Source organism: Octopus sinensis, linkage group LG5, assembly GCF_006345805.1.
Source record: "Octopus sinensis linkage group LG5, ASM634580v1, whole genome shotgun sequence".
Taxonomy (NCBI): Eukaryota; Metazoa; Mollusca; class Cephalopoda; order Octopoda; family Octopodidae; genus Octopus; species Octopus sinensis.
Genome location: NC_043001.1, coordinates 66,328,671 through 66,356,065, shown reverse-complemented (window position 1 = coordinate 66,356,065; position 27,395 = coordinate 66,328,671). Strand labels below are relative to the sequence as shown.

Here is a 27,395-nt window from a genome sequence, read left to right as displayed (position 1 = left end):
CCTACATATCTGCTACATGCAAAGTTAACTTTATCTGTTAATCTACCTGTGATTCCACTGCACCTCTTATGTGTCCATAACTTACACTGGGTGAAGCAAATGGAATTACTTCCAAATTCTTTCCCTACATATTGAGCAGCGCCATTTACCCGAAAGAGAGTCTTGTCTGATTTCTTAGCAACTTTGGTCTTTGCTAGGTTAACTTTAAGGCCCTTGGTTCCAGGTTTTGCTTCTATATCTGGAATTTCTTCTCCAATTTTGCAATAAATTCTACAATAAGAGTGAAGTTATCAGCATATAGTAGTTCCCACGGGTATATATATATAAAATTTGAACAAACAAAGAAATGCAGATTACATCATTACCTTTATTAATCAGTTGCAACTGTCTTGAAAATTGCTAGAATTATTAGGTCAATCATCAATATAATGGGTTATAGAAATAAAAAAATTCATGTAAAACTACATAATTTTAAATGAAATTTCCCAAGTCATTTCGTTGGACTTAGTATAATAATAACACCAAGATGTGTGTGTGTGTGTGTGTGTGTATATATATATATATATATATATATATATATATATATATATGAGAATGCTCCAATCAAATATATCATAGTGGTCAGTTATCTAACCAGTTTAGAAATAGTTGTGATAAGATTGTTATTGGAGTGTTATCCTTTCCTGTGTGTATACATATATTATGGTTACACATGTTGGCATTAGGAAGGGCATCCAGCTGTAGAAACACAGCCAGATCAGATTGGGGCCTGGTGCAGCCTCCTGGCTTCCCAGACCCCAGTCGAACTGTCCAACCCATGTCAGCATGGAAAACGGACGTTAAACGATGATGGTGATATTTTTTCATAAAACTTTTGACATCAATTCAGTTACCGTTCAGTATAAATACATAAATGTGTAGTTAAACGATGTTTTTGAGAAAATGACTTCCCACAGATATCATAGCGATGTGGTTTTTCTCCTGTATGAATGCGTTTGTGTTTAGTTAAGGGACTACTGACAGAGAATGATTTACCACAGATATCACAGCGATAGGGTTTCTCCCCTGTATGAATGCGTTTGTGTATAGTTAAGTGACTTCCTGCAGAAAATGATTTATCACAGACATCACAGGGGTATGGTCTCTCTTCTGTGTGTATGCTTTTGTGTGTAGTCAAATGATCATTTGGAGAAAATGATTTACCACAGACATCACAGTGAAATGGTTTCTCTCCTGAATGAATGCGTTTGTGTCTAGTTAGGTGATCATTTTTAAAGAATAACTTATCACAGTGATATGTTTTCTCTCCAGTATGAACATGTTTGTGGTCGTTTAAGTGACCTTTATGAGAGAAAGATTGACCACAGATATCACAGTGATATGGCTTCTCCCCTGTATGAACGCGTTTGTGAGGAGTTACACTACTTCTATCAGAGAATGATTTACCATAGATATCACAGTGATAGGGTTTCTCTCCGGTATGAATACGTATGTGTATAGTTAAGCCATTACTTCGACTGAATAATTTACCACAGATTTCACAGCGATATCGTTTCTCTCCTTTATGAATGTGCTCATGCTTAATTAATTGACTTTCTTGAGAGGTTGACTGATCACAGATGTTACCCTGGTACAGCTTCTCTCCTGCATGAATTTGTTTGTGAGTTAATAAAATACTTTCTTTTGGAAATAATTTATCACAGATATCACACTGATAGGTTTTCTGTCCTCTATGAATACGTTTGTGAGTAGTCAGGTGACTTTTTTGAGAAAAGGACTTTGTACAGGTATCACAGGGGTATATTTTCCCTTTCTCTTCCATTATATCATCAGGAATATTTATTTCTCACATAATACATTTTCCATAATATTTCTTCTCTCACCACAATTTACATGTTTTTTTCTTTTCATTTTATATTTTATTCTCAACATCTGCCACATTTCCATCAAACGTGATCTTTGACACTGTATCATTCAAGTCTAATTGAAAAGCAAAATTAGCAAATACACATTACAAATGATGAAGTAGAGAAATTTTGTTATTCTTCAGCGGCAAGATTTCATAGTAAATTCACCATATATTTATATAAACAGTTCTAGATGAATTCTCTCCCTGAAGTAATTTGATAAACCTTCAGAAGTAATCAGATCTTTTATTCCAAAGTCATATGATGTTCTGAAATGATAAAGAGGAAATAATTAAAAGGCTGAGATTCAACACTAGAAATTTTATCATATTTCTATATTAATATATTGTAGATATTAACCTTTAGCTGGATATAAAATTATATTCTACACTATACCTTTCTTCTATTGCCTGTTCTCTCTTCTCCTTCAGTAGCCAAATCTTTATTGCTATCCTTCAACCCTCCACTTCTCTCTTTTACAGGGCACTCTGCTATCACTCTGTTCATACCATTTTTCTACTTAGTCTCAAAGCTTCCTGATACTATCTCACTTCTATTATTGCCTACCACCATCATGCTCCAACCAGTTACTTCCATCACATTTCCTCCATTCACACTCTCGATGACATTTACATTAAACAGAGACTTTTTAGCCTTGCAAGGAACAATGCAACCTCTCTTGTCTGATGCTATGACAAAATGTAACTAGTATACTCTGTAAAGCCATATGAACATATCAAAATAGAACATGTGACTGAGGTATGTTCTCCTATCTCCTAACCCTTTCAGAAGAGTAGTGACTTTGAATAAGAATTCCAAGGGTCCTGTAATTTATGTTGTGAAAGGAAAATTTATTCATAGAAAGTAAACTGTTGGATTCATTTCAGTTTTGTGCTAAAGTACATCCAGTAATATAGTATATGTGTATATAATGACCAACGTATACATTTCCACAATTCACAACCGATTTTCACCAAACTTTACACACACATTACTTATGTCCCAAGGATGGCCATGCACTATAAAATTTTGCCCAGAGCTCCCACATAAATGGACATAGTTTTTTGTATGTAAGTCTTTCCATACCTTTTTAATCTTTTTATAAAAGTGAAAGGATTTTGTCTATTTATTTCATCTGTCCAACTGCAACGGTGATTAAATTAATTAGGAACACTGAATGCATACATTTCCACAATTCTCAACCGATTTTCACCAAACTATACACACATATGTCCCAAGGATGGTCATGCACCATAATATTTTGCCCAGAGCTCCCACATAAATTAACCTTTAGCTGGATATAAAATTATATTCTACATTATACCTTTCTTCTATTGTATGTAGGGTCTTCCACACTATTTTAATCTTTTTATAAAAGTGAAAGGATTTTGTCTATTTATTTTGACTATCCACCTGCAACAGTTATTAAATTTACTAGGAACACAGTACATGATGAATATCTAATACTAAACAATCTTAATTTCCATATTTAAACTGCATTAAACTTTGGCAAGCTTACCTTTACCTATTCTGAGTTACTTGAAAGATGATGTTCCCTTCCCTCTCTTCTATTTGTTGATACCTTTGTTTACCTACTTTAAGGATGCTTATTTACCCATCCATTATGATATTTCAACTGTTGTCTATTGTTTCAAATACATTTTAGCATTGTCATTCTAGCTTTTTTATGATCTGTCCCAAAGAATCAACCTTTAAATAAGAGTTTTGCTTCCACTAGCGAAAGCTATACATATCTTTCAGAAAGCTCCATACAAATTTAACTCTATGTGGCATCTGCTGTTAGTTTATGCACAGGCTATGTGGGAAGACAGAATAAAGGGGCTTTAGTGAGCTTATCTCTCTGAAAAAATAGCTCCCTTTCCTGTTGAATGAAATAAACTTGCAGAGGGGAAGTTTCAACATCTTCCTTCAATTTCCTTACACTATTTATGTAGCTGTTTCTGACAAGAAATTTCGTTTTCATGTAAAACAACTATATTTTGTAGTCATTATCCATAATCTACTCCCCAAACACTTTAGTAGCTCTACTTTGCATCACTTATGAACTTATATGTTCTATGATCATTTAAGTGCAACAAGCTCCAAAATAACCAGCTTTCAATTTGATTTTCTGTTCCTAGGTTAATCAGAAACATAGATTGCCATGCTACTCATAAACCTTCTCAGTAGTTCAATTATTTGGTGGAAAAAACCCCCATTAAAGCAACTTAAACCATCCAAAGGACGGGTGTATATGCTAGTATCCAATAAAATTCTACACAGTTTATGAAACACATTATTGGCTAGGGTTAAATTTAAACCTTTGAACCCATGTGTACACTTTAACAGGCATGATTTTGTTTGACCATACCCCTGGAAGATGCAAAAGTAGACAGTCACATGGTTTTGTGTGTATGAGTCATTAATTAGAAGAAACATAAAATTTTCAGGTGTAAACACAAAACCATGTGACTGTCTACTTGTGTGTCTTCCTTGGGTATAGCCAAATGAAATCCTACCTACAAATATGTACTCATGGGTTCGAAGAATTTAGGGTTAAGGGAAAGAATAGTCATGATTAGAAGGCTGTAGTTTTGTTCAAATTCCTTTGCACCTGACTGATTCTTAGCTCATGCCCAAAACCCCAAATAAATAGGGACTGTTAACTTTTTTGTTTAAAAAAATTTCCATTTTAGACCATTAAGACCAAGATACTCTAAGTGACAACCCATCCAAAATGTACTAACATAGAAATTTAATCTAAATTATGATAATAAACTTACAACTTTGTGTGAAGTTTACATATTTACAGACTATAGCTCAACCTTCACATTGTGTAATATTATATGTTAAACAGCATAATGTATGATAAATCTTCTCTACAGATACATAACTTCTTTTTGTTGTTTCGCCATATGGCACTCCTAAGTGAGCTGACTCAGGAAGAAAGGTATTGGGCAATGAACACCCTAGTTATCTCTTAAACATTGTATATCTAGAACTACATTATCCAGTGCACTTTTAAAAACTTATGAGGTGTGACAGAGAGAGAGAGTTGGCTACAATTTCTAGTAGGTCAAACATAACAAATAAAAGCTCCCTTGGTGGTCTGTTGTTTAGCCCAATGTCAGTCCTGATTTAGATAATTGTGATCAATAGCAGGAACATTATGGCAAACCAAACAAGAAGAAACCTGATATTAATGAAGAAGGAAATGGCAATTTAACAAAAGAAAATACTTCGTATAATTCTCCTTTAGTGAAGAATGGCAGTTAACTAGTGAAGTGCAGTGATTTTTAGAGAAGCACAAAAAATGTAAATGCAGTCACATGCACATACATACACACACACACACACTTATACAACAGATTACGTACTTTCAATTTCTATCACTACTCACTAACTCACGACAATAGAAAACACTTGACCACCAAAGTGTCATGTACAGAAACTGAACCCAAAACTTCATGGTTGAGAAGTGAGCTTCTTAATAACACAGTGAGTGTATGTGTATGTGTAGTAGTACATGAGATTCAGTAGCAAATTTATTAACATATTGTGTCATACAATTTAGCATTCAATAACATACTAGATTTACTTGTTTCGGTCATTAGACTGTGGCCATACTGGGGCATCGCCTAGATGAATTTTTAGTTGAATGAATCAACCCCAATAATTAATTTTTTGTTAAGTCTGGTACGTATTCTATTGGACTCTTGCTGAACAGCTAGGTTACAGGGCCTTAAACACACCAACACTGGTTGTCAAGCACACACACACATATATATATATAATGGGCTTCTTTCAGTTTCTGTCTACTGAATCCACTCACAAGGCTTTGGTCAATCTGAGGTTATAGTAGAAGACACTTGCCCAAGGTGCCATACAGTAAGACTGAACCAGGAACCATGTGGTTGGAAAGCAAACTTTCTACCACACAGCCATGCCTGCATGTATATAAGATTATGTATCAACATTTACATAATGTTCTCACATCTTCAGTTAATATTCTTTATATGCTATCATCATTCCAGTGGTGCATATCACCTAATAAACTTCAAGTGTAACAACAGTTTCAAATTTTGACAGAAGGCCAGCTGTTTCAAGGAAAGGGGTAAGTTGATTACATTGACCCATGTGCAACTAGTACTTATTTCATCAACCCCAAGAAGATGAAAGGCAAAGTTGACCTCAGTGGAATTTGAACTCGGAAGGATTAGAATCGAAGGGCCTCAGAGTCAATCTAGCTAAAACCAAAGTCGTAATCAGTAGGAAGGTAGACAAATCACAAACGCCTTCAGGTAGATGGCCCTGCTCGATCTGTAGAAAAGGTGTAGGTAGAAACTCTATAAGATGCACCAAGTGTAAGCTATGGACACATAAGAGGTGCAGCAATGTCAAAGGAAGGCTAACTAGGAAGATGGTCTTTGTATGTGGCAGATGCTCAGGAACAATAAACACTGAAAATGCTCTGAGACCAACTTCCGTCACTTTCCAGGGAGAAAAACTAGAAATAGTTGATAGTTTCCGTTACCTAGGTGACCAAGTCAGCAGCGGGGGCGGGTGTGCTGAAAGTGTAACTGCTAGAGTAAGAATAGCTTGGGCAAAGTTCAGAGAGCTCTTACCTCTGCTGGTGACAAAAGGCCTCTCGCACAGAGTGAAAGGCAGACTGTATGATGCGTGTGCATGAACAGCCATGCTACATGGCAGTGAAACATGGGCCGTGACTGCTGAGGATATGCGTAAGCTGGAAAGAAATGAAGCCAGTATGCTCCGATGGATGTGTAATGTCAGTACTCATACTCGGCAGAGTGTAAGTACCTTGAGAGAAAAGCTGGACCTAAGAAGCATCAGTTGTGGTGTGCAAGAGAGACGTTTGCGCTGGTATGGTCATGTGGCGAGAATGGATGAAGATAGTTGTGTGAAAAAGTGCCACACCCTAGCGGTTGAGGGAACCTGCGGAAGAGGCAGTCCCAGGAAAACCTGGGACGAGGTGGTGAAGCACGACCTTCGAACTTTAGGTCTCACTGAGGAAATGACTAGAGACCGAGACCTCTGGAAGTGTGCTGTGCACGAGAAGACCCGGCAGGACAAGTGAGTCCATAACCCGTGGCCTTCTACATGGGATGGAGCCAGCCTACGTATGCATACCTTCCCTTCTTGGGACACAAAACTCTACTTGTGAAGACCTGTTGAGGCAAGTGAGGATCAGGATCAGAATCGATCAATGGAAATTGCAGATGTGTTACCAGTGCTGGTGGCATGTAAGAGAAGCTTCCGTTTCGCGACCGTTACCAGCGCTGCCCCGACTGGCCTTGTGTCGGTGGCACGTAAAAATCACCATCCGTTCATGTCCGTTGCCAGCCTCGCCTGGCCCCCGTGCCGGTGGCACATAAAAAGCACCATCCGTTCGTGGCCGTTTGCCAGCTCTGTCTGGCACCTGTGCGGGTGGCACGTAAAAAGCACCCACTACACTCACGGAGTGGTTGGCATTAGGAAGGGCATCCAGCCGTAGAAACACTGCCAGATTTGACTGGGCCTGATGAAGCCTTCTGGCTTCACAGACCTCAGTAGAACCGTCCAACCCATGCTAGCATGGAAAACGGACGCTAAACGATGATGATGATGATGATGATAAATGTAAAGATGGATGTAAAGCCACAAAGTTTGCTGCCTTAAACTCAAGTGTAATATCACCTGAAAATGTGGCAATGTTAAGTAAATAACTTTTTGATATAGTCTTATATAATCTTGCATGTTATTGAATGCCAAATTGTATAACACAATGTGGTAATAATAATAAGTATGCTACTGAAACAGATGCAGTAATACCTATGTAATCCATCCTGTGTTTATTGTTACAATTACATCATGTTAAATGTACCAATAATACTTGGATACTTGTGGATTGGCTGAATACCAGATACTAGTGAAATATCATTTCATCTTAGCCTTAACTGCTAATCTAAATGTTTGTCTACCATTTACTTTGATCTCTTCACATGGAGTGCTCCTGATAGAGCACTTCACCTATTTCACCATAGCAGCCCTAGCCAGAAGTCTTAAAAAGGTTTGGTTGTGGACTCACTGGATAAGCGAGTTTAGTGCTGCTGATATCTGGGCAGGAGTACAAAGGTTTGGGTCTCACAGGGCTTTATACACTGAGGGGTTGTATAGGGTGAATGCATCTAGCACTACTGTGAATACTGTGATGCCTGCCCGGCCAGTCAGCAGTGATCTGCTGCATATATACAAGATTCATACAGATAAATCAGCTGGTGTTTGTGGCATCCATGAAGAGATGATCAAGAAAAGTGGGTTTGTTGCAGTTTTGTTCTTGTAGCAAATCATCTGCTCAATTTGGAGCAGTGGCATCATAACCACCTGATTCAAAGAGGAGCATAATTTATTATGGAAAGGTAGGTGACCACCTCTCACTGGAAAGCTAGAGGTGACCACCATTGCTGCAACAATTATAGGCTATTACATTCCTCTCAGTTCCCAGTAAAGCCTTTGCCAATGTTATTCTAAACAGAGTGTCAAATTATCTGCTTGCCTCTCAGTGGCTGGAACAGCCAGGGTTCATACCAAAGAAATCAGTTGCTGACAAGATTCTGTCTCTGAGTACTCATCAAATGCAAGTGGAGTTTTCAGCAGGGGCTGCTTTTAGCTTCTGCTGACCTCCACAAGGCACTTGATTCATCAATGGACAGGGATATGCTCTGGAAGATACTGGAATTGCAATGTATACCTCCCTAACTGATGGGGTTGATGGCAGCTTTGTATACTAAAACAGTAAGTGCAGTTCAGATTTATTCAACACTTGACCTTTTCATAGTTAGATGTGAGGCCTGTCAGGGTTGTGTTTCAGCTCCTACTTTGTTCAATGTCTACATGAACTGGATACTTGGCCAGATGGTGGCTTGATCTAGTTGTAAAATGCATATCAGTGTAAGTAGGATTTTGCTGATGACACAGTTATTCTTGCTCAGTTTCTGTATGTCTTAAAGAATGCTCTCCTTTCATTGAGTGAGGAAGTGGAAAGATTTGGCCTTTGAGTTTCTTGGGTCAAGACAAAGATCCAGTCTTTTGTTGGCTTCCTAGAGGACTTCATCTTGTCTGTCTCTGTTGTGGGTGAGAATGTCAAAGTTGTTGATCACTTCACCTATTTCACCATAGCAGCATTAGCTGATAGTCTGAAGTCTTAAAAAGGTTTAGTTGTGGATTCACTGGATAAGGGAGTTTAGTACTGTCGATATCTGGGCAGGAGGACAATGGTTCGGGTCTTCTGGTCTCTAGCTTTCTCTGTCTTGCTCTATAGTTGCAAGACTTGAGACACACTGTTGGGGCCCTTAGGATCCGCATGAACTCATTTAATTCTAAGACACACCCCAGGATTACAGGCTACCATTGGTGGAGTTTCGTATCCAAACAACGACTGTACTCAGACACTGGGATGCATCTTGTTACTAGTATGATTCAGGGGCGACAGCTCAGACTGTTTGGTCATGCTGCCCGATTATCCGTGTTGGATCATGCATATCATATTCTCTTCTCTGAAAATCAGGCTGGGGTGACGGCCTATCTTTGTTGGCCACATGCCACATAGTCTCCGTGAGCAAGGAAGTATCTAGCAGAGATCACAACTGACTGGAGCCTCATTCAGAGGGTTGCCAAGGACAACCTGTGCAACTCATGGATGCAACGATATGTATATATATTAGAAAAAATAAGGTATTCAGAAATCTGGATGGTTGTACATGTACAGATTTTTATTAATATGTCACGTTTTTATAAATCATATATAAGCGCATGCATCTACTCTAGTAGATTCTTCAGTAGGAATCTCTGTGGTTCATAAGCAAGCTATTTACCACACCGCCACTCCTTATATAGCAAGGGAACTAACTCACCTCCACTGAGAGATAAGAAAGAATATTTGTGAGAGAAAAAAGAAAATGCAATTTCCCCCCCCAAACCTGTATTTCAAGGGTAATTCTTAACATGAAGATAGTTAAGAGCGGATGCAATGACTATTGCCAAAAATTCTTAAATAATTGAAAATCTACCACTTAGTCGGCGAAACCAACAAAAACGAACAGGAATGGTTAGAGACTATCAATGAATAGCAAGAAATTAAAACATTTTGTATTGTACACGCCTCTCATTTGTTGCCAGCTATTGATTTTCTACTCATAGAGTTGGTATCTAAAAGTATTTAGCTATTGTGTGTGTGGTGGTGGTGATAGGGGGGATAGTTGATATGAAAGTGTTAAAAAATAAAATGAGTCAAAAGCGGAATGTCCCTAAAGTAAACTTGTCTATTGTACAAAATTGTACAAGCGTCGAAAAGAAGTCCATACTGTTAAAACTATTCTATAATTTGCTCATGGTCATAAAAACATCTATATCATTATTCTGATTGATATTATTCATTATCAATATAAACTTAGTAGATAGGATGCAATGTTTAATTAACTACACGACAAAAAGAAATTACTGAGAAAAACTATAATCTAGCTTAGAAAATATCCCGGACGATACCCGTCAATGGTCTTCGTTCCTCTTATCTGACATCATTAAGTTGTGCAAGAATTATGAGCAAGTTATTGAACGGTTAATAATATTGGCTGTCGACATAATTATAATTGATATCGTTGAAAACGTATCTCAGAAACTAGGGTGCTAAACCTAGTAATTCCCTTTTACCAACATAGTCATTAATTTTAAACAGTTTCATTAATTTAATGTGCTAACACTAATATATATAGTGTTCATATAGAATTATTCTATATCTAAAAAAAAAAATATTTTCAGTCAAACAAATCGTGACTGAAAAATCCTGCTTCAGCCAGTACAGTGAGCACTATGTGGTGTAAGTTATAAGTAATATAATAACTTTAGCATAAGTTATATTATTACAGACGAAGCATGAATAAGTTTTATGATCCTGGGTGGTTAAACACATAAACATTTCAGTTTCAATTCGAGTACGTAAAAAAATAAAGACGAAGCAAGGTATTATACAGGAATTAAGTATATTTCTCTGTTTACGTTTAGGTTTTTAATTTTCTACGCAATATAAAAATGGAACAATCAAAATACAGTTTTCCCGACGTTGTAATGTATAATTCCTGTATGCTCAAAGATTCTAGTATTAAAACAAATCGTTGTCTACATACCGTTTTCAGAAATCAATGCCCGACATAAGCTGCAACTTCGTCATTACTTGTCGACATTAATAGTTATTTCCCTTTATACTATTTATTTCGCCAGTTATCCGCTAGGCGAAAAGGGAACTAGGAAATTTTTTATTGATCACGTAAAATTATACAACTTTGAATATAAAGGTCATCTCACATACTTCATATTACAACATTGGTATGTATTAAAAATATATTGAATTATTATTAGATAGTTTACTTTAATCAGAATGTATCTACAACTAGATCATCTAAAGCGTAAAAGACTGTGATTTGTGTGATATTTGGTTACTAATTTTGCAGGTCGACTAGCTTGTTACCTTGTTGCAGGATTTAATGATTTCTGTACAAGATTTAAACTTAGCATTTGACTTTTGGCAGTTACAAACGAATTAAAAATGAAATTCCTACTTGTCAATGTTTTTCTATCTTCCTAGTAAATAATTTGTTTTAATGTGCAAGTTAGAATTTGCCTGAATAAATCTATTTTACTTGCTGGTACTTCTTAAATACATTCTTCTGGTGTCAGAGTCTACAAATTCTGCTGCATAATTTGAAACCAGAATTATTTCATATCAAGAAAATTTTCAATAAATAGCTACTGGATCTTCTAAAGTCAATGATGGCACCATGAAAAACTAACCAATGATGTCGAGCAGCTACCCATCAAATTTACTGACTGGCATCAAGCTAACTCATCTAGAAGTAGACAGACAAGGTCTGAAAGCAAAACAAAAGAAAAGGCAATCAAGCATTATGTTAGCCACTATTTAGTAATCAGCCGTTGCACTCGACAATTTGACTTGTGAACATGAGGTTCGGTAAGACCTCTTACCTGAGCAGTAACTCAAAAATTAACCTGTGACAGTTGACACTTGCATTCCCACTCTCTCAGGACCACATAACTAAAGAACCAGTCCATTGAAAACAATGACTACTCTTCTCATTTATCTGACTTTCAACTTTCTATTCATCATAATAAATTGGGATCTAGTCATCCTAATACCAACCACTTTACTGAGTGCACTGGGTGCTTTTTTCACACTACTGGCACTTTTGAGGTTACCAAATAGCTCACAAGAATATGACAGAGGAATAGGAACAAGTAAATGCCTTCCTGTAGAGAAGATACATAGCTACCCCATGTATCCTACTGTGGAATAGGAGAGATGAGGTGTTAGGACATAGCCTCAATGTACAAGAGGGTGAAAGTGAGAGGGAGGAAGATAGAGGAAAACGGTAAGACGGAAGAGGATCAGGTAAGTTCACCAAAGTGTGAGGTGAATGGCAAATTGTTAGAGGTACAAAATATAGAAGTATAGGTAATACTGTAAATGTCAAACAGCAGAGGGTCATGGTTATTAGTGAATATTAGTTTGGTGATGAGTGAAATAAATAGGAGTGGATCAGGGAGAAGGTGATAAGTGACAGTACAGGAAGGAGATAGAGAGCAGCTTGAAGAGTAGGGCAAAGGGGGGGTTACTCAGGAACAAGGGCAGAGATCTGAAGTATGTAGGAGTGACAAATAGAGGTGGGGTGGGGGAATGATGGCTGATATGAGATGGTGTTCAATGGTTGTATGGGATGATATTGAGAATATGAAGTGGGTGACATGGGGAGGTAGATCCAGGGAGAGGGGAAAGTGGCAGCACAAAAGTGTTGGTGCAAAATATGTGCACCTCTACTTGTATTATTTATATTGTCTTCACCAAGAAGGTAATCATACCACATTTTTATGAAAACCATAGGTAATCTTATAGGGTCATAAAAGCCATGTACAGAGATGCTTTCAATAAAGTGAGAGTTGAAAATAAATACAGTGATGAGTTTAGAGTGCAAGTAGCAGATCATAGTTCCCTCCTATTCATCGTAGACTTCTAGGCTGTAACAGAGGAGTTTTAGATTGGTTGCCCTTGTGTGGAAGGAAAACCTACAATCAAAAGACATCAAAGTTAACTTAGTAAAGACTTAACTCTTAGTCAGTAGGAAAACATACAGATTTCTGCTTTCATCAGGGAAATGGCCTTGCTTAATATGTTCCCGATCACTTCTGCTTCCCTTGTATCAAGGTGTCCACCCTGACACCTCATCACATCCTTTTATTATACGTGAGACAAAGCCCAAAAATGCTTGCATGTAAGTAAAAGCTGACTTTAAGAATATATTCACCCACTACCTTGGGTGAATGATAGAGATATAGCTTTCAATTCAGTTGAAAACTGATTTAGTGATGAAGCCTAGAAGGGCTTTTAAGTGACTAAAATTTGACATTGAGAATAACCTTGAGGGGCTGAGTGAGTTGGTATTTTATAAAAAATAAAGGAAATCTCAAATGGAGAGGTGCTTTGAAAACAGCAAAAAAGATCAGCAAAATACCCTTAGAAAAAAAAAGAAAAATTGGAAAGCAAACCACCTGTTAAGCAAACCCCAGTTAAGCACCCTGTACCATCGAGCCAGACTACATTTGACATAAGAAATCATATCTTAAAATGAAAAGAAAATTTTAATTTGTTAAAATGATCATGGTTTTTCTGTCAATTAAACCCACATCAGTGCTTTTGTATCTGATATTTTTTGAAGAGGTTTTAACCATAATATTCATCTCATAGAGCTCTTTCATTTGAACACAACTGTTGTATAGTTTTCTTCAATATTAGCTGTGACATTTTCATTCAAAATTAATTTTGGGGTTACTTACCATTTTTTTCATCACTTTAAGCCAAACAAATTTTTCATTGCGAATGCATTTTTCTTCCAAGCTAATACTTTTTAATAAGGTTTTCACCACAAGCTACATTTCAATGAGCACAATCTTATGAACACAATAAACTGATTTTTTTCTTTTTTGATTCAAACTCAATTTTTTTTTTTTAATGAACCAAATTTCAATTATCTAAAAGTTGAGCATAAGAATATATTCACCCACTGCCATGGGTGAATGAGAATGATATAGTGTTCAAACTTGTTGAGAACTGAATTAGCGAGGAAACCTAGAAGAGCTTGTGAGTGACTAGAATTTGACATTAGGAATAACTTTGAAGGGCAGGGTGAGTTGGTATTTTACAAAAAATAAGGGAAATCTCTCTACCAGCTGCTTTGGCACAGTTTTTACAGCTGGAGCAGACAGTGGAGTTTGGTGCAGACATCATGCTTACCAGCTTCTGTGAAACTGTCCAACCAATGTTAGCATGGAAGATAGATGTTGAATAATAATAATAATAATAATAATAATAATAATGATGACAACGTTTTATGAAAACCATAGGTAATCTTATAGGGTCATAAAAGCCATGTACAGAGATGCTTTCAATAAAGTGAAAGTCTTCCTCCCACTCAGGCTTCTATTTACATATTCATATTCTTTACATCTTATAATTTGATGATGCCATCTTTCTTTGCAAGTTTTTCAGATGCTTGTAAACAAAACTTGCATCCAAAGTCTACCACCTAAGCATTAGAATGGCTTGTATTACATTATGTTAATTTGCATAACAAATGTATAGTCAGGGCTAAACTCATAAAGCCATCTGTGACAATCTCACTCTTACCTTTTCACACCCAAATGTTTAACCTTCATACTTACAGGCTCACTCTTCTTGATATTTTTCTGTAACCTGACGCTAAATCACTTTAATCCATCTGTCTCTTGCCATTCATACCATCAACACTAAAGAACAATGTCTCACTCAGATCTAACATTACTATTTAGAATTGTTTCTGCAAGTAATTTTCTGTATTGAGGGTGGTAGTTTTCTACATGAAGTAAAATTATATAAATTATTGAGTTAATAAATGATGGCAATATTATTCTAAGCAGATTTTTTTTTGGTGGGGAAGCACTCTGTCGGTTACGACGATGAGGGTTCCGGTTGATCCGACCAACGGAACAGCCTGCTCCTGAAATTAACGTGTAAGTGGCTGAGCACTCCACAGACACGTGTACCCTTAACGTAGTTCTCGGGGATATTCAGCGTGACATAGAGAGTGACAAGGCCGGCCCTTTGAAATACAGGTACAACAGAAACAGGAATAAAGAGTGAGAGAAAGTTGTGGTGAAAGAGTACAGCAGGGATCACCACCATCCCCTGCCGGAGCCTCATGGAGCTTTAGGTGTTTTCGCTCAATAAACACTCACAACGCCCGGTCTGGGAATCTAAACCGCGATTCTACGACCGCGAGTCCGCTGCCCTAACCACTGGGCCATAAGCAGATAGTGCCACATTGACCATTGTGAAAAGAAAAATGTGACAAGTAGTGAAAGTTAAAGAATGGAAGGAACATCAAATAAATTTTCCCATTTGCTGTAGCTTTTTCATGAGTGTGACACACTGTAGCATATTTTGAAAAAAGTGTTGGAAATATCCACATACAAATAACATCCCTTTATATACCTATATGCATCTACTTGGTTACAGCTTAAAAGAGAAGCAGGTAAGAAAGAGTAAAATATTTAAATAGGTGGGAAATTGTTTTAAATCATTACAATTTCATATTTGAATTTGTTTGAAATGTTGTTTCCCCTTCATGTAAAGTAAAAAAGAAAAGCTATATATCATCACTGCCATTTAACATCCATTTTCCATGCTACCATGGGTTGGATAGTTCAACAGGAGCTGGTGAACTAGACTGTGTCAAGCTCCAATGTCTGTATTGGCATGGTTTGTATGGTTGGATGCTTTTCCTAATGCCAACTACTTCACAGGATAGATTTGCTGCTTTTGATATGGCACTGGTATTGGTGAGATACCAAGTAAGTTGCAAGACAAGACTCCTCAACTGAAGTGGAGTGCAATATTGAGAATATTATGCCAGGTGATGAAAGGTTAAAGGATAATAGAAGGACAGGAACAGGTGTTTTGCTGTAGGTGTATGTGGGGGTGTGTGTGCATGGTTACCCCTGTTGAAAAAGAGATATGTTAAAGATGTGTCAGGGTGTTCCTTCAAGTTACAGAAAGGTGGATATAAGAGAAATGATACAAGGAGTTGGATAGGGTAGGTGGGTAGATAAGGGGGAATGTGGTAAGTGACAAACACGGATGGATGCACAGTCAGTCATGAAAATCAGTTGGAAGTTAATCTAGAGCAAGTGGGAAAGGGTCAGAAGTAATCGGTGGTAGTGTAGATGATGTGAAGTGTGGGGTGTGTTGCGAGAGAGAGAGATGCACAGTGTCAAGGACTCAGTGTTTCTTGACACTAACCCTTTCCTGTTTTCAAGTAAAGGATCTTTTATTCCACACTGCTTTTAAAGTATAAAGTAAATGGACAAGTTACTGACAGAAGTGCCAACAACACTGCTCAAACATCTTGACTTTTAACTAAGCAAGTGCAGATATTCACGTCTTTGGTTGTCACTTGCCCAAGGTACTGTGCAGTGGGATTGAACCTGAAACCATATGATTGGTAAGTCAGCATCTGAACCATGCCACCATATTTGTACCTACATCTCCCCCATTTAACTTGTTTTGGATGGGGAATTAGTTACCACTAACTGACACATAGTATTGGATAGTCTGCAGAAAAAGGAACATAACTCAACCCACTGAAACGATTTTTGTTTGTAAAAACTTTGTTGTTTTTATAGTTTAAACTAGAAATTATTTAACAAGTATGTTTATGACACATTTTCATTCCTTAAACATAAACACAAAATCACTCTTAACAAAATCCAGCAAGAGTCAATGAAACAAGCTCTACATGGTTAATTGACCTGCTAGACAGTAGCGAAATCAGCTGCTTAAGAAACAGAGTAAAGCCAGTTTTAATTGCCATCACAGAAACATGAGGTAGGACAAGTTTTGGGGGGATCAGCATCAACCTCCAAAATGTTAATGTTTGATGGAATGCGAGGTGGCAACAACAAAATTTAGATGATGACCACGTTTTTTATTGTAACCTTTTATGCATTTAGTAAATGATGAGGAATACATATTACCTTATTATATGCATTCATATAACAAGGTTATATGAATACATATCTTGTATGAATGCATACCTTATCACCAATTAATACTCAATGGGACATGGGGTGGCTAAAGCTAAATTTATATGATAACCATACATTTTTTCTCTAGGTTTACATCAATTATAATTTTAGCATTGCTAAAGCTTCTGTCAACTGAAAAATCTCTACAATGTAGATCTATTTTGAATAAGATTGTCTTGATATGTATATCACTTCATCTAATATTTATCATTATTAGGTTGATTCTTTATAATTTTTTATCTAATTTATTAGCCAATTATAATAATCACATTGAGGACATGTGAACCTGTGTAGTGCTGGAGCCATAATAAAATGCATCCATTTTGTGGTTGGTAGTAAGGAAGGACATCCAGGTTTAGAGATTATGCCAAAAATGAAAAGTATGAGTGAGACCTGGTCCTTTGACCTGTCTTAGAGGGCAGTAACTTTGAGTAAGAACTTACTCAGATTGTGATGACCCATCCAACCTATACAAGCTTGGATAAAGTGTTGCAGTGCTTTTGGATTGTCCAGAATAAACTGTGACAATTCATCCTGGATATAATTTCTTTAAAAAAGTGGCCCAAGAAACTTCTGTTTTTATTTCTTCTTCTTCTTCAGTGACACAACATCTTGATGGTCCATTTGCAGAAGAAAGTAGTCTTTAGAAGAGATGAGACTTTACTTTTCATCCTCAAGAATTTCCTTCTCACTCATTACCCTGCAGCTCTTTTCTTTTTTGTTTTGTGCTACATTTTTATGGTCTTCTGAGATCTCATTATCATGGCATGAAAATATAACAGTATAAAAGTGAAAATATCAATGTGAAAGCAGTCTGTATATATTTCTTTACAGGTCTTTTTTTCTACACTAGCAATATCTTATTGCAGAATTCGGATACAGTTGGGTGCTATTCCTGTTGCTAATATCGGTTTTTGAAGATATTTGTGTATATGTATTTGTGTGTGAAGATATTTTTTTTAAAATATGCATGTCTACATGGAAGCTGAAGCAGATACATGGATATACATGCATTGAGAGGTATATAAATACATAAAAATTAATACTTTAAACAAATATATAAAGAAAAAACAGAGATGACAGTAAAAATGCTAAGATAGTGATGTTGAAAGTAGGTAAATAGAAAGTCACAGTTAGAGGATAGCAGTCTTGTAAAATTATATAGATCTAAACCAACATTATATTGGGTTTGTGTGTCTGTCTTTTGACATACATTCACATGTTTATCCCATATCAGCTAAAGGTTTGAAGTTAGCTTCACTGCTTCAATCTAAAACAGGAAAAAAGCTCCATGAATGCAGATGTCATTAAATAGAATCTTTGAAAACCTCCAACTTAATGACAAGATTATTTGTTTGGTTGTTTAGTTAAAAAGAAAAAAGGGGTATTACAAGCTGATAACATTTTACGGGTTTGTAATATGTCATAATTTTAATATATTACAACAAATTCTGCAGATGTTTCTCAGTCCCAGCAGATAAAAGAGCAAGAGAAATGTGGCTGAAAAGAGTTTTCTTTGGTGCCAGACAGGAACCCTGACAGATAAGGTACCACATTTGAAACCACCATTTTCTCTCATGTTTTTCTCAGCCAACCTCCTCCTTATACATTACATTCCTGTACTTGTACAACCTTCTCTGTTGCTCATTACATCTAATTATTCTTATATTCAGTTTTTCTCTCATCTCATTTGCACTGTATAACATTACACATCCAGTAAAGTATTTTCATTTCATTTATTTCAAGACATCACAAATTTTCTGCATTCAAAGCTTACATCTTGCCAGCATGCAGCTTCACACTTTGTATACAAGAATCATACAATATACTTCTTGTTCTGAGAGAGAAGACCTTTGTTGTCAGTTGAAGTGGTAGTTTCCTGAACTTTTTACAACCTGTTCTTACTTTACCTACTGCACTTTCAGAGCATCCACCCCTTCTGTTAATTAAGTCTTCTTGTTAGCAAAAGTTCTCAACTACTTCCAAGCATTTGACAGGGGTGTTTGCGCATATATTTTTGCTACTAACTACTCCTATACCCTACCATATGTATCTATCTCTTTTGTCAGTCTGCCTGTGATCTCATTCCTCTTCTTGTGTGCCTGAATTTCTACATATATTTTCCATGTACTAAGCACAACCATTTCTTTGGTGGTTGCAGGGTTTTACATTTCCTACTTGAAACTTTTTATCTTTGCTAAATTTAATGGAAGGCATTTTGATTCCAGGTTTTGCTGTAGAGTCTGGAATTTCTTCTCTAAATCTCTTACAAATTTGACTGTAAGAACCAGTTCATTAGTATATAGGAGTTGTCCTGAATAGCTAATATGAAACTCCTGTTATGGCCTATAATCCTATAATAAATGAAAGAGGGCTTAGGACAGACCCCAATCTATATGCTAAAGTTATTACTAAGGTTAATGCTGACTGCACCTCTGTAATGTACCTTCATCTCCATTTAGCTTGCTTAGTGACCATCAGATTAAAGTATTGGACACTATCAAAGACTATCTCCAGATTGACAAATGCTGATTGTAGTTTACTCTTAGTTAAGTACTTCTGCAGTTGTCTCACTTGAAAGATGGCATTGACAGTACTTCTACTCATGAAACTGAACTGCTCCACATTCTTGCAACTTACCTTACTGCATTATCCCTCTCTCTCCCTCATCTCATATGTATCATTAGTCATCATCCAACCACTTATTTACCATTCACTACATCTGCCTTTCAACCTCACCCAGTCTCCACAATTGTCATCTAGTTTTCTCTCCATTCGTCCAACTCTTGTTCATCATTCATCTTATTCATCCTGTCACCTATTCCTTATCTCTAACCACCTCTCATTCTCCCATACACTCTGGCAATCACTATCCAGCTACACCCTCTGTTCTGTTCCCACTCAGTTCTACTCATATTTTTCTCTGATACCCACTCTTCTAAAATGTGAGTTGCCATGTAGCTTCTCCACTGTAAGAAACTGAGTTCTAACCCTTTCTTTAATATTTTAACCCCACATGTCCTAACATAAAGTTGCTTCCCTCTTTACTGTAGTCCTACTCAGTCAGTCAAAAGAAACTAGTGCTCGTGCCACAAAAGTCCTTCTCCAAGAGCTAAAATGTCTTCAGCAAATGCTGCAGACGTGCTATCACCAAGCAAGTGTGCATGCATGTTTGTGCTTAGGCTTAAGGTCTTAATCTGGGGCCACAACGTGGATAACTTAAGGCATGTGCACACTTCATCAGCCCTGCTCCCTTTAGGGATGACAGGAAGGGTTTGCTGGAAATCTCCTGAAAGCAATAGAGTTACACCACCCATAGAAGCTGTAGAATCCCTGGTACCTTTCAGTGACCGGTCCAGTGCTTCATGGGCACCCTTATTGGTCATTATGCATTCGTCCCATACAATGAGATGGCACTGTCTAAGAACTTCAGCTTCCTCTGAATTTTTGCCAATGCTGCAAGTAGGAACCTCAGCCCTCACCAAATCTAAAGGCAGCTTGAATACCGAATGCGCCGTCCTACCTCCTGGTAATAACATAGCAGTTGATTCCAGAGGAAGCAACGGCTAGCACAATTTGTTTCTCGCAACAAATCTTATTAAGTGTTAATTGTGTTACAAAGATTTACTGGTACTTCCAGGAGCATCGAGGAAAAAAATGCCGCCCGCCTGTTTTTCAACGACACTGACGATAGTTTCATACACCAGCCTCTGATCAGGGAGCAATTTCAGTTTATTTACTCTCAGTTACTCCACAAAGCTATCAGCGTCATATGATAACTCCATAAGTAACTTTGGTGGGAGCATGTTAACATCTTGTCGCAATGAGGATGGCAAATCGAATGTGTTCAACACTGCCCCACCCATTTTGAGCAAGGCATCCTTGATGTCAATCAACGCATTATTGTAGCTCAGGTCATTGTATCCAATGTCAGCATTAAGACACTTGGCTTTGCCAGTCATCATTTGCTTGACCACCAAGAAAGCAAAATTATGTACAGAGAATTTCATAAACAGAAATGGAAAAAAGGTTGGTAAATTTTTAGATTAACACTTGCACGATTTCAACTACCCTGGTCTCCTAATATGCTACAAAACCCTTTTGTGGTCTCAAAACCAGGGTGGGGTGGGGTGGAATCCTCAGAAATTTTGCTCCCTACACCTATTGATCTTTTCACCATCTATTTTTCAATGTACATGGACAAATACGGAGATTAAGAATATGGAAAACATTTTTTTTAAATCTCAAATTTACCATTAAGAACTCCAGGCAAATTTTTAGATAACACTCGCAAATTGGATTTTTTGCCTGAAATCAACTACCCTAGCTTCTTAATCTCTCTATATATAAACGGCAGTTTGTCTGTCTGTGTGTTTGTGTGTCTGTCAGGTTGTACCCTCACCCTGACCACGGCTTTCAACCGATTCTGATGAAACTTGACACACACATAGCCCAATGTCATAATTCAAAACTAACGCAGCGAAAATTTTGAAAAGTTCCCCCAGTTCTGAAAAAAAATCGATAAATTCGACATGGGTCGAGAATCTAAGCTTTTTATATGCAATACATTTTCTACAGACTGTCTAGAGGACGCAACTCGACCATTTTAACATGTGGGGTAAGTATCCCAAAATGTATAAAAATGTACAAAAACGGCAAAAAAGGGGGCAGCAATGTGAGTGACAACAACGAAAAAGTCAAAAGTGACCAAACTGAACAAACGAATGGAAAAGGTTTTTTTGGTGCACATGACAAAAGCGGTTTATAATAAACCAAGAGTTTGCAAGTAGCGTCCGAGGACCCTTAGGGTACGTCAAAAATTTAAGGTAAAACGTTTGGGGTGGTAGTTATAAAGAAAGTGTAAACAAAAAAAGTATTCGAATAACTTGTGGCTGCAGCAGCTATTAGTAGAAGTGGGTAAAGTTGGGGGTAAAGTCTCGAATGTAATTTCTTCCTGGTAGGAATTGGTTGGGTTGAATAATCGATAGCTGTTTGATAGTTATTTGGGAGTGAAGAGAAGACATTGCAACCTTACTCATGCGCCTTCGTTCCCTAAAGGGAAAGGACTAGATCGGGATTAGTCGTTGCCTACTAGGGGCTCTTACATACCCGGGCAACGCTGGGCTATGCTGCTAGTATGCTATAAAACCCTTTTTGTGGTCTGAGAAATGGGGTGTGATGTGGTGGAAGCCTTGGAAATTTTACCTATTTATATTGTGTAATTCACTGACAATTTGTTTCTTTGTTGTTAAATAAATGGATTCTGAACAAAACACTTTTTTTCCTCTGCATAAAATAAAAACAAAACTCTTTCGCACCCAAAGTAATGTGTGTGTGTGAGAGAGAGTGGAGAGAAAGATGAATGATTTAAAATAAATATATTTTAATTGTTGTGTGAGAAAGTATATATAATCTGATTATAAAATATAGTGTCTTTCAAAAACGTCCTAAATTTGAAGACTATATCTCGTGTTTAAGAAAAAAAAACATTTTACATTTTTATTTTTGGTACACACTCGTACACACACACACACACGCACACAAACACACACACACACACGCACACAAAAACACACACACACACACACACAAACACACACACACACACACATCCTGCTTTTCATAGATATAATACAAATTAACATTATTTGATTCTAAATACTGGATATTGGAGGTTGTTATCAAGTAAATTAGAGATAAACTGCCAGATAACTTTGAAAATTGAATTATGATAATGGTGGTTATTTAGTGAACTTCTGATGTAGCCAGTTGGCTGATGACAGCCAAGTGAGAATCTAAAGAAAATATATTTCCTAGACACTGATATTGTAAACTATGGTACATATTGTAGAATAAATATTTTTAAAGTATGATGCTGTCTTAGTTATGATATCTAGGACAAACACTTTGTCAACAGCCAAGCTGTTTATAAGATTGCTTAACTAAGCTGTTGCAGATTTTGTCATCCACTAACAGATTTTTCTGTTAAGAAGTACTCATCCTAACATCTATAACTATAAATAAGGAGTTTGAAAAATTATTAATAACTACACTAGGGTGACATATCAGTTAAATTGAGGTGAAGCAATGTTAGACATATCTTTAAACCTCTTTTGGAGCAATGAAGTTGGTTGTGCTATAGGTAAACTTTAATATTCTATCTTATGTAGTTTAGGAATCATTGTCGCCAGTGAAATTTATGCCAAGCTAGTATTATTTTTCACTAATGTGAAATCAACAGGAAAAGTTCCAACATAACGTGATTGTGGCTAGAGCAATAGATTCATCATCATCATCATTTAACGTCCATTTCGATGCTGGCATGGGTTGGATGGTTTCATACGATCCAATGAGTCTGTAGTGTACACTTGAGTGAAATTCCTCTCCTCTCTATTATATATATACATATGAATGTAGTAGATAACAGCTAGCCTTTGGTCGCATTTTGGACCCCATTGTGTCTATTACTCTGATTGGTTAGTATTGGCGCAATTTGTCTCTTACTCTATTCACTCCAATATGCAACCCAACTAATTGCAGCCTTTAAATAAGGTCACGTATGACAGCTTGTTTTCTACCCAGCTTTGAGCCTACAACTCCTTATAAAAACCTTCTATTCCATTATAAGTTTAAGGACTGCATCATACTCCAATGTATACCCTTCCTAATGCCAAACAGTTTACTGAGTGTACTGAATGCTATTTTTGTGCCACCTGCACTGTTGAGGTCACAATGCTGCTTGCAGGACTATGAACATTGGGGGAAGAGGGGGCATTATCTTCATGCTAGGAAATGATGGCTTGATTATTCACATCCAGTTGGGGAAAGAGAGAGGGTTGCTTCTCTCTAAGGCATTATCTTTGCTCTTGTAGCAATTTCCAACGACACTACTATGTCAGTCATTGGATATGACATCCTCCTGAATGACTTAATTAACTATCTTGGTAGTAATCTTATATACCACTTCCCCAAATATTTTAAGTCTCTCTGTAACTATCTCTGATGAACTCATGGCTCTTCATATTATCTACTACACTGCTGTTAACTTGAATTGTAGATCCCTCTACTGGGTCAGTGTGGGGTAATTCCTGTTTATTCCATGTGTTCGCTGCATTCAGCAGCCTTTCATAATAGTACTTCTATGTCAGTTTCTCTTGTTCCATACCAATGGTGAGTTTGCTTTCACCAATGACATCTTGGTTCTCTCTCACATATTGTCTTGTACTTCTTGCCTCTGATCTATATGTTGCAGGACATGTGCAAATTGCTTCCTTTCTGCCTTGCCTATAACCAAGTACACCTGTGACTTTCATGCCCTTCTAGTCCTAAGAAAGTGCTTCCTACTACCACGCTCTTTACCCACCCACACGCGCAAACATATGTAGATATATATCACCATCATCATCATCATCATCATTTGACATCTTCATTCCCCCATGTTAGCATGGGTTGAATAGTTCAACAGGATCTGACTAGTTTAAAGCTGGTATTGATTTCCAATGCCTGCCTTGGTGAGATTTTGTGAATGAGTGAGCTGCAAAAACTTGCATGAGAGAGAAAATGAAATATACATATTCCATGAGAGAGAGTGAGGCAAACATATTGACATTAAGAGATTAGTGAGCTGTGAAAACTTCCATGACAAAATGATGGAGAAACCTCTACATGGTTGCTAAGTCAGCTAAAAATAGCAGTCAAAACTCTCTGACGAGCACATCACTACCATAAAAACTTTCATGAGATAAACAAAATATGTAAATTTCATGAGAAAGAAAAACAAAGTATTCAGATCCACAAGAGAGAGAAGTGGTGGTGGGTTGAAAATATTGCTATTGCAAGCACAGTCACAAGCAAGCCACTTATTACCTTAAAGAAGAAGCATATTGAATTAAGCCTTTAGCATTTAAACCGGCCATATCTGGCCCAAATATTCTATTTGTTTTATGTTTGAACAAGTCAGTTCTGACCACTCACACCTACTCTACAATGTCATTCTAAAAATATACAATCACATCATTGAAATTTTGAAGATGTAAGATGATACAGGATTAATTCAAAACAATGTGAATGAATAAGTATTACATTTGACAGAATACTCTGAATACTAAAGGGTTAAGGGCAATGTTACGTGAATGATTGAAATGATATAAATTAAAGTTAGGAACAGATTTGTGTTTAACTTGAACATCATTTTTCATTTACCACAGGAGTGTACGGTAGTTACCAAGAGTTTGAGTAATATTAAAACAAGTCACCTCTGTCTATATGAACGGGGGCAACAGTATGCAGAGAAAAGCTAAAAAGAAGTTGTGGGGATACTGTTTTGCATCACAAGCAAGCAAACTGCAGAAAAGCTTTCATGGGAGAGAAAATGAAATCTACAAATTTCATGACAGAGATGTTGAAGAAACCTCTATATGATTACTCAGTCAGCTAGAAATAGCAGTGAAAAGTCTCTCAGGGGCACATTGCTTGCTGCAAAAACTTTCACAAGAGAAAAATATATAAAGGCAAAGGAGATTTCCTTAGAGAAAAGCAATCTTAGAAGAATCAAATTACTAGATAAGGTTATGAAGGTTACAAAGAGAGTGATTAATTTGTGACAGGACAGCTGAAATGCAGTTTGATTTTGTGTCTGGAAGAGATGCTATGGATGCAATCTTCCTAGTGAGGCAACTACAGGAGAAATACTTGGCTAAGAGTAAACCATTATTCCTGGCCTTCATTGACCTGGAGAAAGTATTCAACAGGATACCACACACAATAATCTCAGGAACATTATGGAAAATAGCTTGTGAGAACTATACAAACTCTGTACAAAGATAGTAAGTAAAGTGGTAGTCAACAAAAACTTCAGTGAGGAACTCTGCATGAAAGTTGGAATCCATCAAAGCTCAGTCCTCAGTCCTTTCCTATTCATCATTGTCCTACAGGCCACCACAGAGGAATTTAAGACTGGCTGTCTATGGCAACTCCTGTATGCTGATGATTTAGTTCTCATAGCTGAATAAGGGAATTAGAAGCTGAACCTAGAAATGAGAGATTTCAAAGTAAACTTAGCAAAGATGAAGGTTTAAATAAGTAGAAAAGAAGATTGGACATTAGTATCTTTGAGGAAATGGCCTTGCTCAATATGCAGAAAGGAGTAGGTGTAAAAGCCATATGCTGTCCCCAATGTAAGCTATGGGCACAAGAAATGTAGCAGAGAACATAAGCTTCGTATGTGACAGTTGTGCTGGAGCAGAAGTACATTCTACAAACACTGAAAATAAGTTCTCTTGATTGCTGAATGCTTGGATGGTTCACTAGAAGTAGTTGATATCTTTCGCTACCTAGGAGATGTCGTCAGCAAGGAAGATGGTTGTTCTGAAGGTATTGTAGCCAGAATAAAAATGGATTGGAGAAAGTTGAGGAAACTACTACCATTGCTGGCAACAAAAGTCTTTTCCCACAGAATAATGAGCAGATTGTATGATGCCTATGTTAGAACTGTAATGCAGCATGGAAGTGAGACTTTGAACACAGAAGACCTAAGAAAACTGGAAAGAAATGAAGTGAGTATGCTCCTTTGAATGTGTAATTTAAGTGTGCATGAACAATAAAGTATATGTTGAGAGGAAAACTGGGCATTGGAAAATCAGACGTGTGCAAGAAAGGAAATTGCACTGGTATGGATATGTGAAGAAGTAAAGAAGTGCTAATCACTTAAAGTGGTTGGAACCTGGGGAAGAAGGTCTCAAGAAGACATGGAATGAAGTGGTGAAGGCTGATCTCAGGACCCTGAGCCTCCTTGAGGAGATGACAAAAAACTGGGATGTTTATTGATACTTGGTTCTTGAGAAGACCCACCCATCATAATGAAGCTGACTGGAAGCAGTGTGTGTCTATATATTATATAAATGTGCACAAATAGACACCTCACTCAGTCTCCTCCTCATATTGTCTCCCACACTGCCTATATCTCCTGCTATAACTTCCTCCACTTCCAACACCACTTTTATTTGCTGCTAAGCAGATTTATTTCACTTATTAGTCATCCTTCATCCATTAGTATTGTTCTCTAAACCCTCATGTTACATCATCTCCTCCCCCACACTAATTGGACCACCAAATTATCTTTGCCTCTCTTTTCCCCATTCCTGCAGCCTACCTAATGACATGTTATTTCCCCCTTATCACCGTACTCTACTATCTTTACTATCTTGTTGCTCTCTCTTTCTCTCTTCTTCCCTAATTCATACACCAAGACACTTATGTTAGAATTGTAATACTGCATGGAAGTGAGACTTTGAACACAGAGGA

The 27,395-nt window shown here is 37.1% G+C and overlaps 1 protein-coding gene across 3 annotated transcripts; it reads right to left on the bottom strand.

Moving 5' to 3' along the window:
* Positions 1 to 347: 347 nt before the first annotated feature.
* On the bottom strand, positions 348 to 22,594 carry LOC115211952 (zinc finger protein 492-like). 3 transcript variants are annotated; one of them, XM_036502716.1, is made up of 3 exons: positions 22,582 to 22,594; positions 18,979 to 18,988; positions 348 to 1,845 (listed from the first exon to the last, which is right to left on the bottom strand). In XM_036502716.1, exon 3 carries the CDS (start codon positions 1,820 to 1,822, stop codon positions 890 to 892), a length of 933 nt encoding a protein of 310 aa, XP_036358609.1. In that variant the 5' UTR covers positions 1,823 to 1,845; positions 18,979 to 18,988; positions 22,582 to 22,594; the 3' UTR covers positions 348 to 889. The 3 variants fall into 3 exon arrangements, with proteins under 3 accessions (XP_036358609.1, XP_036358610.1, XP_029636577.1); XM_036502717.1 differs by lacking the exon at positions 22,582 to 22,594 and adding an exon at positions 12,074 to 12,076; XM_029780717.2 differs by lacking the exons at positions 18,979 to 18,988; positions 22,582 to 22,594 and adding an exon at positions 11,090 to 11,151 and having other exon boundaries at positions 348 to 2,176.
* Positions 22,595 to 27,395: the final 4,801 nt, after the last annotated feature.